The sequence below is a fragment of the Podarcis liolepis genome, assembly GCF_965112155.1.
Source record: "Podarcis liolepis genome assembly, chromosome: 1".
Lineage (NCBI taxonomy): Eukaryota > Metazoa > Chordata > Lepidosauria > Squamata > Lacertidae > Podarcis > Podarcis liolepis.
In genome coordinates, this window is record NC_139554.1 from 114,371,714 (window position 1) to 114,390,433 (window position 18,720).

The 18,720-nt window shown below is 42.0% G+C and overlaps 1 protein-coding gene across 9 annotated transcripts in view; it reads left to right on the top strand.

Annotated features, from left to right (window-relative positions):
• The window catches only part of PDE11A (phosphodiesterase 11A), a 160,253-nt gene extending 142,244 nt beyond the window's left edge, over positions 1-18,009 (top strand). For 8 of the 9 annotated variants that reach the window (XM_083496151.1, XM_083496154.1, XM_083496156.1 and 5 more), the window contains one exon: positions 11,110-18,009. In XM_083496151.1, the coding sequence (XP_083352277.1) occupies positions 11,110-11,286 (177 nt within the window). In that variant the 3' untranslated portion in view covers positions 11,287-18,009. The remainder of the gene's footprint in view (positions 1-11,109) is intronic. The other variant, XM_083496153.1, reaches the window with a different exon arrangement.
• Positions 18,010-18,720: the final 711 nt, after the last annotated feature.

Below are 18,720 nucleotides of genomic sequence, written 5' to 3' on the forward strand. Positions count from 1 at the left end.
ATTGGTCAGTTAGTTAAGTATTTTTATTTATTTACTTGATTTAGGGGAGGCAGCTGCCCTCACCTGCACGCCAAGTAACCCAACCACCCACCCCAGTCTCCCTCGTCTGCACATTCAATGCTTTAAAGACCTTTTGTTTTAGCTCTAGTCCAAAGGTTTCAGGGTTTGGGTACTTCGTTTGTTCAGAATTAGAGAGTTGATGCTGAAACTTGGTGACTATCTCAGACAGTTCTCAACAGGGGCGTCTTACCCATAGAGGCTAGTGGCACAAGGCACCAGGGCGCAAAGTTCTGGAGGGCGCTAGAGAAGAGGCGAAGGCTGGACGTGGCACCTCCTGGCATCAGCTTGCCGCCATGCCGCGCCAAAGCAGCACCGCGCCCAGAGCCTCCGTCTGCCGTGGCCACCGCGGCATGAAGTGGCCAGCTGAGCCAGGAGGTGCCACATCCAGCCTCCACCTCTTCCCCATCGGAGGAGCCACCCTCCAGCCACTGCCTGCCTCCTCCAGACCCACCAGGGGCGCCGTCCTCCCTAAAAAACTCTGGGAAACCGGGGGGGGGGGCGCGCCGGAGGGAGCTTTGCACCACGGTGCTGGATATGCTTAAGATGGCCCTGGTTCTCAAATGCATCACAGAAGAGCTGCTGCTTAAAGCAGGAAATACAAAGCCCCCACTGCAGGCACCCATTTATATGCATAATGTGACTCTCGGACATGTTTGGTGTGGATGGCAGAGACACACACACACACTAGAGATTTTTCAGTGGTTCCTATGGAAGTCCTTCACCAGTGAGACCCTCCCCATGCAGACCCTTCCTGCACCCTGTTGACTTGATGTTCAGCTGACTTGGCTTTATAAACTTATGGCTCATCCTTTTAAGTATAATTGGTAGCTTCAGATCAAATGACAATTAGGCACTGAATGAAGTTGTAATAAACATATTGTTTAAAATGGATGTCACATTTTAGATAAGTTCAGGAAGAAGTTAGGAGAGGGGAAATTTAGGAACCGGTCATTTAAGAAAACCATTGTCTATTAAACCAGAAGAACTGATTTGTTAGAGCCAGAATTTGTAAGCCGGCCGGGCAAGAAAAGCATCTCAGGAGGGTTGTGTGAGGGCTGAATAGGAACACTAAGAGCATCACTTAGCTCCAAACTTGCAGGAGTTATCTGGGCAACAGAGGCACAACTGAATTCCTAACTCTCTTCCCCCACGGCCTTTGATTCATGCTGCACAACTGTTAAGCTGTTGCTCAGCTTTTCTCTCTCTCTCTCTCTCTCTCTCTCTCTCTCTTTCTTTCTTTCTTTCTCTCTCTTTCTTTCTTTCTTTCTTTCTTGCCTGCCTGCCTGCCTTCCTGCCTTCTCTCTCTCCTTGCCTCTTCCTTCTCTCTCTCTCTCTCTCCCCCCCCCCTTCTTTTTTTCCATTGTCAGAACTTGAAGTTAATGCCATACCAGCCTTAGGGGTAAACAGAGAACTAGATGTCACAGTCTCACACTGAGTGAGATGCTCCCTGGAATATAAAGCTGAGTCTTAATTTCCAGGGCAGCCATTGCATCAATGATGCATAGAGGCACTGTAAATCCCATTTATGCATGGTTAAGAAGCCTAAGTTAGGACATCTCTAGACATCTCCAGTTCTGGGATTCTTCCTTCCTCCACACAAATCCTGCTTTTAATGGTAATAACTTGTCTAAACACAATGTAATAGATATGGTAGCATAGCATGTTGTGCTTTTGCAAAATCTGGGCTCCTTCTTTCTTTTCCTCCCTCTCTCCCATTTGCAGATAAATGCTTGGATACGTACGTGCCTGCTGACAGTATAAAGGCATTTACTGTCAGAGAACAGCTTTCTCTGCTGTTCTGTTTTCTGGCGCCATTCCTTCCTTAGTTTCTAGAGTGCTTATTATCTATTATGCCTTATCTTTGACAATTAGTGATACCACATATTACAACAAATGTAGTAAGGCCACACACAAAATATTATGATAGATTTTGTGTGTGTGTGTTTAAAAATGTTACTAGCAGCTGTGGGGAAACCTGAGCACCATAGGGACCACAGAAGGTAGACAGGGAGAGTTTAATTATTTTCCTGCTGCCATGGTCCTGGTGAACAACTTCTCCAGCTGCTATTTGCATCAGAAAGGAAGCTCCCATTGGTGCTGCCATTAGTTCAAAGTAGCAGCTTGAGGGGAGATTTACATCAGAACCATAGCAAGGGAAGGGTTGGGGTTGGACTACAGCTCCCATCATCCCTGCTCATGCATGGGCAGGAATGATGGGAGTTGTAGTTCAACAACATATGGGGACCCAAGATAGGGGAAGGCCAGGTTAAACCATGCCCCCCCCCCGCAGTCCCAGTGCTGCTCAAGCTTGCTCACAGTCACTATTAAAAACAAGCAAACATGCATTCAAAGTACAATGAGCCACATGCAACTAAGGAGTTCCATAAGTGGGAGCCAGTGCAAAGGCTCCTGCTAGCAGAACGGGGCTTCCCCCCACTGCACCCCCCAAAAATCATGCCAGTCTGTTTGTCTGTGTTCTCCCTCTCTCTAATCCATTGTAAAACTTACCTCAAATCGTGGTGTCATCCCTGCATATTTTGCTTGACTGATGATGCACAATCTGATGATTCCAGCTACATGTTGTACAAGTAGCACAATGGTATAGGGATGTGTGGTTCTTTTTAAAAAGTAGTTGATCACCTACACACATTACTTTTACAGATAGGTAGCCGTGTTGGTCTCCCATAGTCAAAATAAAAAAATTCCTTCCAGTAGCACCTTAAAGACCAACTACTTTATTATTACTACACATTACTTTATTATTTTATACATTACTTGATTAGTTGTTGTTCCTAATCCTGCATTGTTCCTGGCCAGCCTCTCTTTTCTCATTCCCCCTTTTTTTGCGGAAATACAAATCTGGAGTATATTTCTGCTACATACTGCTTTCAGAATGTGTTGTCCTTTAAAAACAAATGACTAGGACAAAGCAGTAGATTTAGGCACACTTGCTTGGAAACAAATCCATTGAATTAAGTTGAACTTACTTCTGACTAGTAACTATGCTTAAGATCAGGGGTTGGCAAACTAAGGCCTGCAGGCCAGATCAGGCCCAATTGACCTCTGGATCCGGCCCGCAAATGGTTCTGCAATCGGTGCGATCTCCATTTTCCCCCCAATTGCTTTTTGGGTGCCATTTTTTGCAATTTTTTCTTCCTCCCTCTCTCTTCCTGGCTTCTCCCTGCCCTGCGGAGGAAGGGGATTGGGCTTTGATAGGAATCCTCAACGGCCTCACCTCATGGCCGTGCTGTGGGCTGGAGCTTGGCACGCCTGCTGGCCCTGCGCCTCCCACCCGGGAAAGCTGTCCCAAAAAGGAGAGGTACCACCACAGGCAGCGCGGTGGAGGGAGGTAGGCAGGGGGAGGGGAGGGGCTGGGGGAAAGAGAGAAGCCCCCTCTGCCACGTGCGCAGTCTGGCCCGCCACTAGGTCGGGGGGGGTGAACCAGCCCCCTCCAAAAAAAGTCTGCTGACCCCTGCTTAAGATTGTGTTACACAAAACCAAGACAGCTAAAACTGAAATAATTTCTTGAAGGGTTAGCTATGCTAGTTTGTTGCAGTAATTATTTTACATATGTTGTCACTCAGGTTTTTTGCATTTAATTTCCCCTTTGCACTGCTTTCGTTTCCCCCCTCTACCCGTGTAGATATATACCTGCCATCTCAGAATAACGCTACATGCATCTGATGAATTGAACTCAAGTCCATAAAATGTTATACCATAATAAATGTGTTAAGTCTTTAAGGTACCACAAAACTCTTCGCTGTTTGTGAAATAACATCAGTTAGCAGTCCTTCTATTTGTGCAAGTCACTTAGCAAACAAATATGGTTTCAGATTCATCATTTGGTAACAAGGATTTTCTTACAGAACTGGAAAATGCATGCTGCTGGAAGAGAAGCATTAATTTCAATGTGCTCCAGTATGTTACAGTTCAAAACGTCACATCTGGAATATACGTGGAAACTATAGTCCCTATACTTAACTAGTTTATTCTCAGCTTCTTTTTTCTTGCCGTTACCTTCATTTGCTAAAAAGTCTTTGCTTTTTTCTGTTGGATAGGATCAGCTCCTGCTTTGTAAGACTTTGGAGGAAATGTGTGCATTGTTTTTATGCTTAAAGCGATGAGTGTCTAAAATCTGGATATTTGTGTGTCTTCGTGATCTGCTTTGAACATAAAGTTGACTAGATAGAAGATGCCAGATTAGTGCAGTAAGGAAAGGGCCAAATCAGTCACTCAGTGATCAATCCAAGTCTGAGAACCTGGGTTATTGCCAAACAGCTGCAAAGCAACAGGGAAGGCCACAGCATGCAGAGGGCAAATGGGTGGAAGAGGTGCTTAGCTTAACCTTCCTCGCTCTCTGTTTCTTTCCTCTACAACTTTGTGCCCAGTCAGTTGTCCCTGTGATGAGGTAAGCATACGTTGAACCCAGGATGTGGCAAGAATTGCAGTAGTGGTGGTAGGTTTGCAGGGGGAAAGGAGCAAGCAGAAAGAAGAGGATTAAGCCCCTTGTCCAAACCCATTGCTTCTCTGCAGCAAATCACTGCACCTGTTTGGCCCAAAACGACACAAATCAAAGCAGTCTGTTTGTTTGCACATAGTCAAAGGGGCATCTTTATAGCTGTTTTGATTTTCTCTAAAATTCAGTTATAACGAAGTGCTTCACACACAAGGGACAGGAGTCTTCTTATGAGAAATAGAAGATAACAAAAGAAGCTAAAAAGAATCCCAACCTATTACCATTCTGCGTTGTTAAGCAGAGACGGCAACCCCATGAGATGGAAGGATACAGAGGTCAGAGGCCAAGCTCTCTGTCCCTGTCTGAGTAAGAATGCGAGCAGGATGTGTTTTTGTGGGAGACATCCAGAGCATCTTTGCTTCTGTAAGTGCTCTGTTCTCTTTTTGGAATTCCAGATGAGATGCTCCTTTCAAGGATTTGAAAGAGCCTTCTTAAATCCCTGTGAATGCAGTACAAAGGGTAGAGGAATTGACATTGCTTCATCTCAACCCTCCAGGGTCAGGTTGCATTTGTCACTATATGTCTTCTCAGTGCTTCGTACATCATAACACAGAAGGAAAATGAAAGTCCTCGGAAGCATTCTTTATCAAATACGATACACTTAGAACACAAACAAAAGGGTATGCATAATGGCCTCAGCTGCTAGCAAAAACGTTTTGATGTCCTCTCTGGCTTGTCATCATTAAGCAATAGATTATGTGTGACCCTGTAATTAAATGACTCTGTTGGGTGATGCCAACGGAACACTGCAGTTGTAACAAGTCCTTTAATTTATTCACAATATGCTCAATGAAAAGCAAAATGCTTGGGGGTGGTAAATGTACTGCTGTGAACCAAACGGGCAGTAGACAACATAGTGCAGCAAATACAGTTTGCTTTGGATGCTGATTGCACTTCTGTGCCCTCCACAATCACTTGTGCCAGTTGTTCAGAAGCTGGAGGAGCAGCATTCCTTAGCAAACAGGATGTGAAAGAGGCCTTTGCCACAAGATACAAAGCTTAAGCATTACAAATGGAACTCTTGATAATCCGCTTTTCACATAACTTCATAAGCAGTTCCCACTGGCCTGGAAAATGTGTGCACCTCCAGGAACTACGTGTGAATAGTGGCATCAAGATTTCTCTATCTCCTGGAAGTGACGCCAACCAAGATAGCGGGTGGAGCTCCAAAAAGAGGCAACCATGCCTGACCAGATCTGGGGCAACCTTGATTACTTCGAGATTTCTTTAATACCAATTGAAGCAAACCATTTGAACTACCTCATATATGTCCCGAGAGGGTAACAGGGTTATAAGAGAAAGTTTGTTATGTTTCTCTGGTTGCCAGTGACATATGTAATTGAACAGTGGATTTGAAAGTTGGTTTTGAATCTGGTGAGCCTGATAGTTGATGAGACTATAAGTTTCCCACCCCACCCCAACCCCATGATGGATTTGTTTTGTTTCATTAAGGTCGATGTTCTTTTCTGTTTCATCAGAGTGGAAATATTGCATGGCAGGTATGGGGCACAGGACGGAACTGCTGTATAATGACTTCAGCTCCGAAGCATAATACAGTCGTACCTTGGAAGTCGAACAGAATCCGTTCCGGAAGTCCGTTCAACTTCCAAAATGTTCGGAAACCAAAGCGTGGCTTCTGATTGGCTGCAGGAAGCTCCTGTAGCCAATTGGAAGCCGCAGAAGCCCATTTTGGACGTTCGGGTTCCAAAGAACATTCGCAAACCGGAACACTCACTTCCGGGTTTCGATGGTTCGGGAGTCAAGGCGTTTGAGACCCAAGGTTGGAATAAAAGGTTGACGAAAGGGGGTAGCAGTTGGGATGTTTTCATTTAGTGAAAAGGCAAGTAAGAGGTAACACTTAGCTGAGCAATATGTAGAAATGAACTGAGAGGGAAAGGTGCCTATTTAGAACCTGAGGAGGCAGACTGAGAAGCTGGAAAATGTATTTGAAAAGACGGCCAATGAAGTAAACCCTCCGTTTTAAAACAAAACAAAACTTGCAGCAAATCTGAAAGAAGATTAATGGATAATTTAACAGCTACTCAGTTTTCAAGAAAGACAAAGAGCAAACTCTATTGCCTCAGAAAAGGGCTAGAAATGATGATGGATTGAATGCTTGCAGTAAGTGTTGAACAAACCGGAATCACAGCTTACATCTGGCTGGCAAATTCCCAGCTGAGGGTAAATCTAAAGAACTAACTAAGGAAAAGAGACTGATAGGGACTGAAGAGATTTTCAAAATCTGTTTAACAGCAAGGCAGCAAGTATTGATTGCTGTGTGGAAGAAATGCCAAAAGTAAATGGTTAGTCATCTCATGTTTTGCCCAACTCTCTTTGGATATGGCAAATTGCAGGAGCAAACGGAAGCCTACGGTTACAATTCTCAGGCTATCTTTGCTAGAGCTACTTCCGTAAGAATGGCTTAAGGATTGCTGCCTATTCATTAATCTGAAGCAGCCACTCTTTGCAGAAGACATTATAGACCAGGTTCTCAATTTTAGTGAAGTTATTATGGAGCAACAAAAGATTTGACTCACAAACATGGCACCTCATGACCTGGGTACATATTTCAGTAGAAGCGCCCATCTCTGTGCTCTTCAGTGATTTAACTACAGTGGTGCCTCGCAAGACGAAATTAATCCGTTCCGCGAGTCTCTTCGTCTTGCGGTTTTTTCGTCTTGCAAAGCACGGCTATTAGCGGCTATTAACAGGTTAGCGGCTTAGCAGCTATTAACGGCTTAGCGGCTTTAAGAAAAAGGAAACAAACTCGCAAGAACTCGCAAGACGTTTCGTCTTGCGAAGCAAGCCCATAGGGAAATTCATCTTGTGGAACAACTCAAAAAACGGAAAACTCTTTCGTCTTGCGCGTTTTTCGTCTTGCGAGGCATTCTTCTTGCGAGGTACCACTATTTTAGCAACAGGAAATTTGCTTGCTTTAATTCTGGCACATTTTTGGATCTCATTCGCATAACCATTATAGGTAACCAGGTTACTTTTTTCTCTTTTTCATAGTGATATAGGAGCACTTGCTCATTTTTGTTTTTGAGGAGTCTCCAACCTTCTTTTGTACTACATGCAGAGAGAGAGAGAGAGAGCTACAGAGCAAGAGGGGATAACCCTACACAGAACTTACATTTTTTGGTGGCAGCCCCAGATTTCTTGTAGCTTACTTCCATCCTTATAGTGGCCCTTAAAAAAAGGTCATAATTTATCTGAACTGAGAAAGTTCCAGGGTCTTTAGGAGGTGAAATGATTCCCCATATATTCTATAGAATAACCTAGTCAGCAAAACACATGCTGCAGTCCAGTTTTGACTCTATTAACCTCTGCAGGAGTTTCACATGCTCACACCTTTTGTCCCCTTTGAGTTCCTCTAGTCACCAGGATCTCTTTCAATTGCCTCAGTAAAAATGATTAATTAGAACCCAGTGGGTTACTGAGCAGTGTGACTGTGGTGGCTTGTAGCTTTCTGATATTCTGCTCCGTAATAAAAGAGAATTTATATGTTCTTATTGCACATACACACTTTACAAGTGTTAGATCTGCAGAAAGACGACTGTGTGCTGTTATCTTGTCAAAGCTCATGAATTAAACAGGCGAGTCAGAGCTGGTCAATATTTGGATGGGAGCCCTGAAGAAAAATCTACATTGCAGCATGAAAAAAAAGGACAAACCCCCAGAACAGCACACAGGTGGGAGAGAGGAGGGGAATTGTTCTCTCTGGCAAGCTGCAATGCTTACACAGACACAATGTTCGTACTAGCGCAATGCTGAATTCCATCCATGGTCTGTATTTGACCTATGATTCTAAATGTTGCTTTTGATACAAATGACAGATCTCCCGGTGGCCACTGCCTCCCCTCAGGGATGGAGAAATGTGAAAGCCCAAATAATTCCCTGACCAAGTTAACAGCTTGGACCCACGAGAATTATGTTCAAGTCCCATCTTTGTCAGGGATGACAACCTAGAGAAAATATATATAATATTTATTATATTATATGACATTGTGACCCACTTCACAGAATTGCAAGGGCAAGCACAGGGCTTTGTAAAATAGTTTGCAAATGAACACTGCAAATATAAGAACATGTATGGTTTTGAGAACAAGAGGTATGAATTTATACATAAGGCAGAAATTGACCGTGCTTCGCAAGACGGAAAATTCGCAAGACGGAAAAACTCGCAGAACGAATTAATTTCGTCTTGCGAGGCACCGCTGTACTAAGCTAGATGAACCTATGAGCTGATTCAGTATAACCCAGGTTCCTGGGAGAGTGTTGACTCCTTGCCCTGCTTGTGGGCTCTCCAGAAACATATACCTTAGGATCAGGATGGTGGACCAGCTTTGGCCTGATTCACCATAACATTTTTGTCGCCTTATGCTTCCTGAGATGGCCCAGGAATGAGGTTCTCATGACCCTTGGGCTGTATTAGCTTCCTCAGGATCCTCCTTCCAAGAGTAGCTTCCCAAATACGTTTCGGATTCATGACCCTAAAGACTGTATGACTGTATCATGTCCCCAGTTCATGCTTCACAGTTGTCCACGAGTCCATACCCAATAGACATCCAGACTGCTTTTAAATGCATAGTGTGAACCAGCCCACAATGGTTCCATTTTATTGAAGAGCTATAACCATTCATAATATCAAAGGAAGTTTCACCCGTGAATTTTTTTAATGAACTACCAACCAAATATAAAGTATGAATATTTCAATGAAATTCCCCAGTTTTCTCTTCCATACACGCTTTTGTACAAAAACTGCATTACCTGTAATGACTTGCCCTGATATTTACATGTGTTGATTACTGGCTGCAGTCAGGAAAAAATATTTATTTTCCAATGGTAGCTGTTCACTGTCTGCGTAGAAGATCCTCAGTATGACTTTACTTCTCCAGTATCATCCAGCAACGGTTAGATTTTGGAGACCAAGCCAGACTCAAACTTGTCACATTTTTGTTAGAGTAGGAGTTGGGTAACAACTTTGAACTATCAGAATCCTTAAGGGAACGAATTAAGAGAGAAACAGTCTGCACAAAGCCAGCACTAAGCAACTGGCATTCAACAAAATGGCACACGACGCATAGAACAAAGAGCTGAAGGTACAGAGTCTCAGTTGTACTGAAGCCAAAAGATCTGAGCAGCTCAGGAATAAATTGGCGGATTGATTCAGATACGGACAGGTGCTAAGAAAGTTATTTAGTAAATGTTCAAGGAATCTGCAGGGAGGGAAGAGAAATGTGTTGCTTTTGAGATAATTTCCCAGAAGCTTCATAAAAGAAAATTGATTACAAGGATTTAATAAGTAAAAGAGAGCCAAAATATATAGTAATCAAATGAGTTTTTAATTACATCTCAGGCAGATATAAAATCCAAATAGTGTACTTTGTATCCAGAAAGTCTGAGAGTAATGCTTTGGTGGCTGAATTATTTTTAAAAGGCTAATTTCCATAGGAATTATAGTAGTCTGTTTAATTAAAAGAGTGAATCTGTGTCCCAAAGCCAAAGTGTATTAAAATGTACAAATAGGGCTTAAATATCAAAGCAGCCTCTGAAGAAAGGCATTTTATACACTATACATAAAATCTAGCCTTCAGAGTTTTTCTAGTCCAAATGTCACCTGATTAATGTGCATAACAAATGATGGTATTTTTTAATTACACTATATATTTTATCACTATTCTATAGAATTAATTGCCTATACTTTACTTATGACTGAAAAATCAAAGACCATGGAAATATCCCCTTCAATTTATTTTACTCAATTTTAATAACCCTAAGGCAATAAGGAAGAGCATTTGAGGCTGGCAAGTGTCCTCATCCTTGTTAGCTAATCTGAACACCTGAGTTGCTAGGCTCTTTTAATATACATAAAAATGTACTATATGTATGAATGATAGAAGGCATGGTCATAATCAGTTTATGAATGTATGTATGCTTTTTCCACAGATACATTTGTGCTCAAGGTGGTTTACTTTACTTGCATGATTTTAACTTGCTTTCCAGAAGAGCACATTACCGGCCCCCTTTTCTTCCAAGGATCCCATAGAGTAGGAGTGGAGAACCTCTGGACCAGCAGAAGAATGCAGCCAGGCTACTCTTTACAACCCTTGGGACCCTCCTTAAGCCACATCTTCACCCACCTCTAGTGCTTGAACTGAGATAATGTCTGTTGCTTGTCTGGATGAAGGGTGTGTGTGTGTGATTGCATTTTACTTTTGAACTGTTAGGTTGGCAGGAGCAGGGACCGAGCAACGGGCGCTCACCCTGTTGCGGGGATTCGAACCACTGACCTTCTGATCGGCAAGTCCTAGGCTCTGTGGTTTAACCCACAGTGCCACCCGCGTCCCTATTCTAGAACAGTACATATCAGCAAAAAGACGCCATGTCTCATAAAATGTTCCAGAAGCGAACCTATCTCACAGAGCTCCAGGGAATACTGAACTGAGCAAAGATTCTATATTTTCAGTGGACTGAAATGAGCATCTATTAACCCAGTGATTTGTGACTCCTATTCTTCTGCTTTCTCCCAGGCTTTGGTGAAAGTGAACGGGAAACTGAAGCCTATGATGGATTCGGTGGTGGCCAATAGAAATAGGTGGGAGGAGCTGCACCAAAAAAGACTGCATTCCCAGGCAACCAGCACCACCACCACGTCCTCACCGTCCTCTTCCTCCACCTTTGCCATGTCTCGGGGGGTCATAAATTAAGTCGGCACATGTTTTCCTGCTGCTAGGATAGGAGGTGTCAGAAAGGCTTGTTTAAAGCTTAGTGCGTCATTTTAAAACAAACAAAACAAATGCTTTGTCACGAACATGCTTAATTCAGATGAAGACAACCCGGCTGGTCTGAAGGGAGGATCTGCAATTCTGTTGGTATCTGCAGCGACATGAGCAGCTTGGTGCAGCCTGCATTCGGTCAGCTTATTTCAAGCTGCTGTTTTGAAAGATGGCAAACGTGGTCATAAAGGACTGGCGTAAATGAAGCTTACAGCTTAGTTTAATTAAGAGAGAGCATGGCTGAAATTTTGTAAAAATGACTGAGGCATCTGCAAGGGGCTCGGGGGGCGGGGCGGGAGAGAATAGTTTGTAATAATAACTTGGGTTTGCACTAATTCAGCATTTACTGATATGAACCAGTTATTACCTGCACTTCTCCTAGTTATCCTTTTTATTGTGCTTGAATGTTCAGAGAAGCCTCCATTGTATTTATTCTACAGGAGGGGTTTTTGGTTGTGTGTGCTTTTTTTACAACAAAGCTTCAAATGATTGATCAGGGTTTTTAGAACTGCCTGTCTTTGCTCTGTTGAAGAGGAGATATGAACTTCATTACATTCAAAAACACCAACCTGTTCTGGCTTCCTTAAGACTTTCGTACTAGCGATGCAATTTGAATTGTTCTGCAGGCAGAAGCTTCTATAAAGGTAAAAATTCTGCATGGTAATTTGGGTTCCTTTAGAATTTTGTTTTAAACATTTTTAAAGCTGCTTTGCGCCCTAAGAAAAAAACCAATGGTATTTCATGAAAATTACATAATAAAAATGAAATCTGTTGCCTTCTGGTAGAGAATTTGCACTATACGGTATGAACATGGCTTTCTAGTATATTTTCTGAATCACATTAACTTTGACTATTACTGTTAAAGATTGGTATGACACTGGAGTATGTCACAAATGGAGCAATGACTACCTCTGCTTTTTTTCTGGCCAGGTTGGTTTTAGTTTTTTTAACAATAACATGTTGGCCTAATCCATTATTGCAGCCAACCGAAATCAAGTCAAAAATTGCATGTACTGAGGATACAGTGAACGTTTTGCATATTGTGTGAAATCAGTGTGAATCATGTTTAATACCGAAATATATCAGTGGAGTTGCCTGCACTGGAAATGAATGCTCTTTTATTTAAGCACATCATATTTAGCAAAATTTCAGTACTGCTGGAATGGCATTGCTGCTCCTGAATCACATCCTCTTCCCTAGTTAGCATTCGAATTACATGGTCTGTTCAGGTTCATTTCATACAACCAGTTACACGTCTTGGCCTGGATGTACCAGCAAGCAACGCTCACCACATGGAGAATGCAATTGCTTCACCAAACGACCAGACCCCAACTCTTAATTATGTGAGCTGGGTGTTCACTGAAGAGACCAGGTAGCTTTACCTCTGCATCTTCCACACTGCATACAAAGCCACACAACTCACATTCTTAGCATGCCAGCTTGGACCTCTGAATTGACAGGATTACTGATGGCTACCTGGGATTTTCGTACAGAATGGTGGCTGCCTATACTTTCTGTTGTTATTACCCTCCCAGGGTGGTAGTACACATGGCACTGTCTTAAGTACTCAGAAGTATAGATTTTTGTGAAAGGGGGAGGGGGGTTCGGAAGGAACCAAACCACTTGACAAGAACCTGTTTCCGGGATTTCCGGAATGGGGGATGGAGAGGAGAGTGGGGGAAGCAGAAATGAAAATGCACAGGTAGACTGTCAGGCTGTTAATTAAGTCTTTGGCCACCACAGCAGCTGAGACACAAGTGCCAGCTGAACACAGAACAAAAAAAAAAAAGGAATGGGAATCGGCAGACGAGAGAGAAATGACCTCTCTTTCTGCTCCCCATTTCCCCTTTTCAATCTTCTTAACAGTAAGCATCCTGGAGGAAGAGATGGGGGCACCACGAAGTTAAACACCCACCCACCCCACCCACTATATGTTTCAGAAGAGCAAAGGAATGAGGATCCTTTTTCCTGTGCCCATGCATAATAGTAAATGCTCAGGTTTTGAGGCTGTCAGCCCTCTCTAGAGCTATATAGCACAACAGGGGAAAGCTCCCCCACCAAGCCTTGAAACATCCACAGCCCTACTCAGCTTGAACTCTCCCTACATGGCAGGGGGCCGTGCATTTTTGTGTGTTCTCTGCACTAAGACGCACTGCACTTGCTCTCATTGAGGGCCAGTCCAGCCAGTGTAGAAAAGGTGGGAGGAGTTGCCCAGCTGCAGCATTCTACTTACCCATAGGAATGAATGCAGCCCATTCAGTTATATGGGAGAAAGGAAAGGGCTACTTATGTGAAGGACCTCTAATAACTTGGAACAGCTGCTGGATCAGATGGAGAAAACAGTATGGCCTATATTACTACAGGGCTCAGGTATCCCACTTCTTTTCTCTCCTCTTGGACCATACCCCTATAGTGCAGGCAGGACAGCTTTTTAGCCTCATGACATGCAACTGCCCAACTCTTAAGTCCCCACCCCGTCTTTCTAGGATGTTTACTAATGTATAAACCTTCAATCATTTAGTCATGCTATACAGTATTCTTCTTTCACCCGCCCCTTTCCCTTCTCTCTGACACCTCCACATACTGTTTATCCTTGAAGCTGGGGTTTAAATTTGGGCAATCATAGAAATAATAATAATTTGGGGGGGAATAGTTATATGTAAGTCCAGCAAATCAAAGGGAAATGTACCAAGGCAGTTTCCCTAATGTCACAGCAGTTGCATATAAGCACTTGTTGGGTTGTTTTTTTACAGTGGTGTCCTGGGTGAAAGGAAGAGTGTTCACCCTCTTCTAATGCAGAATACAGCAGAAACATTCACGACTGTATTGTGCAGCTGCAGAGGGTTTTGTGTGTATGCAGATAGAGCTTGTTGGCTGTATTATATAGGTATGTTGGTTTCAAATTGTCGCTAACTACAGTAAGCATCAAATGCAGACATGTCTGGTTTCTCAGTTGAATAGAGGTGCTATAGCCTTTACTCAATGAAACGTAGTTTCTGTCTAGAAATCTTAGAAATCTGAATGCTGCAATATGAAACGTACTGCTTGTTCTCTGTCAGTGTCTTCTGAATGCATGCCAATCTGTATTAAACATACTTCTTATATTAGGATTTCAGAATCTTAAAACCGCCTGACTTAAGAAAACAAGGTGCTATGTTCATCCACTTTTGAAGGGCCCGCAAACATTGTAGATGAATTGCATTGCAGAAACATCAGTGGGAATGAATCCTGAATTACGATGTTGCGGACACAGATTTAAGACTGGAGGGAGGAGCAGAGATTTGCCACATCCTGTATAGCACAAAGTTCACAAAAGAATTTTTGGAAATCTGTTTATATTACCAGATGATCTTCAAACCTTAATATTATTTTCTGTTTGTAATAATGTTTGAAGAATGAAACGAACAATGTTATTTTAACAAAAATGCAAAACAGCTAAATTCTTTTGCCAAAGAGCAGACAAGGAATGGGGAAATCCATGTTACTTGCTACAGAGATGAATACTTGCACTGTTTGAACTTGTTTTTGTTACCTCTCCACTACCTCCCCTCCCCTTTTCTTCCCCAATAATAAATAAAGAACTGGGACGGCATGCTTTAAACCACATAAGGCTTATTTATATAATATGTGCTTTATGGCAAAAACAGACACTGTGATTGACTTGGTCCTGCTGGCAGCTGCATAAAGCTTTCCTGAATTTTGATACAGCATATTGCTAAGTGTGACATAATTTATAGCACATAACCTACAGCTTCTTCCAAGGTTGAGTGTTCCCTCATTTCCTCTCCTTTTTATTGGCTTCAGCACATTGTTGCCCCTGGCAACAGCAGTGGCAGTGACAGGAATGCAAAACCACTGCAAGCTGACATACATTCGAAGCCCTAACAATGTCAACCATCCATCACACAGCTATTTGTAATTGCCTCCATCTATTTCCGATGTCTTTTGGTATCTTTTCTATTGTGGATCAAAATTCAGAATCTGCTGACTAATGCTGTGGTTCTGATTCACCCCTTCCCCTCTCCTGACTAATTTGGCGTTGGCTGCATTCATACATGATGCTAAACAGTGGTTTAACCAATGGTTCAACAAACCATGAATCATCTCACAGACAAGCAAATAGGCCAAGGGTTTATTTTCCAAAGCTTGGTTTATTTTCCAGCTGCTCTTGCTCTTGCCCTGTGCTTTTGTTGCTTAACAAGTATCGCTGGTAGAATGGCCCAACAAAACATGTTTAAGCAAAGTTGCTGGGTTCAGAGATTATGGCAAACCATAGTTAAACAGTAGTTCATAAGCAGACAAGAAACAATGGCTTTCCTAGTTAGTTTGCTGGGCTGGGTTCACACATTCAAACAAACTATATTCCAGCTAAACAACTATGCTTTAGTGTTAGGTGTGAACTAGGCCATTCCTACATACTGAAGCAACTTCTTGGAAGCTGGGAATCATTACAATTCTATATTGTAATATTTTGAGTACCTGAGTTGTTGGATTTGGAAGTGGTTGTACTTGCCTAGTGCTTGCCAGATAGTCATAACATATTAAGTAGTGAGCCCCAGTTTTTAAATTTAGATCTAGCAATCAGATTCCCATCTTGTATTATTCTATGATTCTAGACACCAAGAAGTAAATAGAGAAACCTGTGTAGTAAGTGTATTAGATAAAACGTACAATAGCATTGATCTAACAGTTGTGTTTTCTGATTACAAGAGTGTACAATAGCTCCCAAATACATGTAATTGTGGAAAAATAGAAAACAACAGTTTTCACAAAAGTGTAGGTCCTCCCCACCCTCTAAACGAGCGCAGAGAGAGGGAATGTCACTCATGAAGCATATTTTAGTTGCTGCTGCTTGTAAATATTAATCCTGACACTGTTCATGTCACAGTTAGAAAAGCCATGAAAAATATAATGTGAGATTGTCCATATGAACAGAAGTAAATTGTCATTGTTGGAAAAAGGAAAGGAATACGATCCCACTAACTAGCTTGCGCACTGAACACAGACAGTAATCAATTTATCCACGTACATAATTAGCAGAATATTTTCCCATTAAAATATTACTCACCATACATTATGCTTCTATTTACAAGAAAGGAGATCAGGTGGAACTTTTTGATGGTAAGAGATGTTCAGCTGTGGAACAGACTCTCAGAAGGTGGTAGACTCCTTCACTGGAGGTTTTTAAGCAGAGGTTGGATGACCATCTGCCATGGATGCTTTAGTTGAGATTCCTGCATTGCAGGAGGTTGTACTAGATGGCCCGTGGGGTCCCCTCCAACTCTACTATTTACATTTAAAAAGAACTGAAGCCAATAGTATCTGATGTGAAAATAAACTTACAGGATGTCAAAATCAGTAGTTTATTCAAACCAGATACAGTACATAGTAATAATGCTATCTGTGCCATGATAAAACAAAACACATCCTATATGTTGTGTGCATGTAATCGTCTATTTGGCATTGGACCAATATACCAATTCGGCATTATTTATCCATCACATATGTAGCAATTCCTGCCCACCCAAGAACATCAAGGCACAATACATGGAGTTATTTTTTTAAAAATTGTATCCTTCAGAACACTATTAGGCAAGTTAGGGTAGCAGACTGTTACTGGTCCTAAGTTAGTAAGAGAGCTTACATTAGCCGAGTCCAAATTTGAGCCCAAGGCTCTGCAGTCCTGCATGCCTTCAACTATGCCATACCAGCTCGTACATGAACAAGAGAGAAAGAGAGGGACTGCCAGAGTATGAGAATGCAATCAAGGAAGAAGAGCTGGTCCTCTTCCCATTCTATCCCTGCCTCAGTTTCAACTTGAAAAATTAATTGGCATGTTTGTGTAAGGTGAAAAGGATTCAGACCAAAATAATATAAAATTCAGGGATGGAGAACCAATGGTCCTCCAGATGTGGGTGGACCACAGTTCTCATGAGCCCCAGCTACCATGCATGGCCAATGCCCTGGAGGCAGTAATGCTTCTGAATTACCAGTTGCTGGAAACCACAGGAGAGAGTGTGCTCTTGTGCTCAAATCCTGCTTGTGGGTTTCCCCCAGGTATCCAGGTGGCTGTGAGAAGATACTCAACTAGTTTGGTCATTGGCTTGATGCATCAAGCTCTTCTAATGTTCTTATGACAGGAGTTGTAGTCACAACACGGAGGATCACAGGTTTACCACCCCAATACAAACTAAATATAATAAAGAGGGGCTTGGGGGTTACTATGGGATTGTTTATTATGTACTAGAAATGTCTTGCTTTTGTGTGTGACTATCTTATGTTGATCATTTTTTAAAGAATGATTTTTTAAACATTTTCTAATTTTGATGTTTTAGGTTATGGGCATATTAAGAGTTTCACCAGTCAGCGGTGTGAGAGATAATGTTACAGACTGCCTGTCAATATGTCTGTCACATTATACAAGAGCATATTTTAATTAAGGTTTTTAAAAAACCCCACAAATGAATCATGTGTACCATAAACATGCATATTCTGTGTAATTTGTGTTTGTATGATTATATATGTCTATTTATTTCTGCCTCTTTAATACAGCTCACTCCATTGGTTTGCCTTAGCAACTTTTATAACAGCATGTTTTTGAAATGGGTAATTCAGTTTGTTTTATCTCACTAAATAAAAGAATAAATCACTAAATGGATGCCTCACTTTTTTTTTTAAATTAGGGTTCACAACTTACTTTTAGTGGTTATTCAGTGCCATAAAAAGCGAAGACAGCTTTAGTGTTCACATTTCCTTTCCTTTTTTAAAAAATACGAAATTTTCATGGGTGTGTGAATGGTATCAGATCTGTGCCATGGTTCTTGTTGCCTCTGTTCTACAGATGAATAACCCTGTGGATGTCCCACTATCTTCAAATGATCTTTCTGCCAGATAAGTGCCTGCCCAGACTGCATCTTCTTCCAATAGTTGCAAGATTCCGGGCATGTGGAAAAATCTCACTCATACAACTTTCTTTCATGCTTCTTGGCTTCTTTTCCTTGGGATGATGTGTGGCAGAATGGGGTCAGTTTGAACTTTCCTTTGAAGGGAAACTAATGTTTTTTAGGCACCACACCTGTGAGTTTATATTTGCTTTTCCAACTGATCCACCAAAAGAGAAGCATCAGACAGGAAATGGCTCATCCTTCTCCAATTTACCACTTACCCCTGAAAATCAACAAGCACAGGGAATTAAAAGTACACACTTTTTCGCTACAAGTTGTGCCCCTCCACCACATTACTGTAGAGAAGGGCAATTTTTAAATGAATTCTTGAGTACAATAATGTTAGGGAACTGCCCAAATTACAGATTTTACAAGATGTGTATTTTTTTCCACCACCTTTGGAAGCCAGAAGCCTAAATTT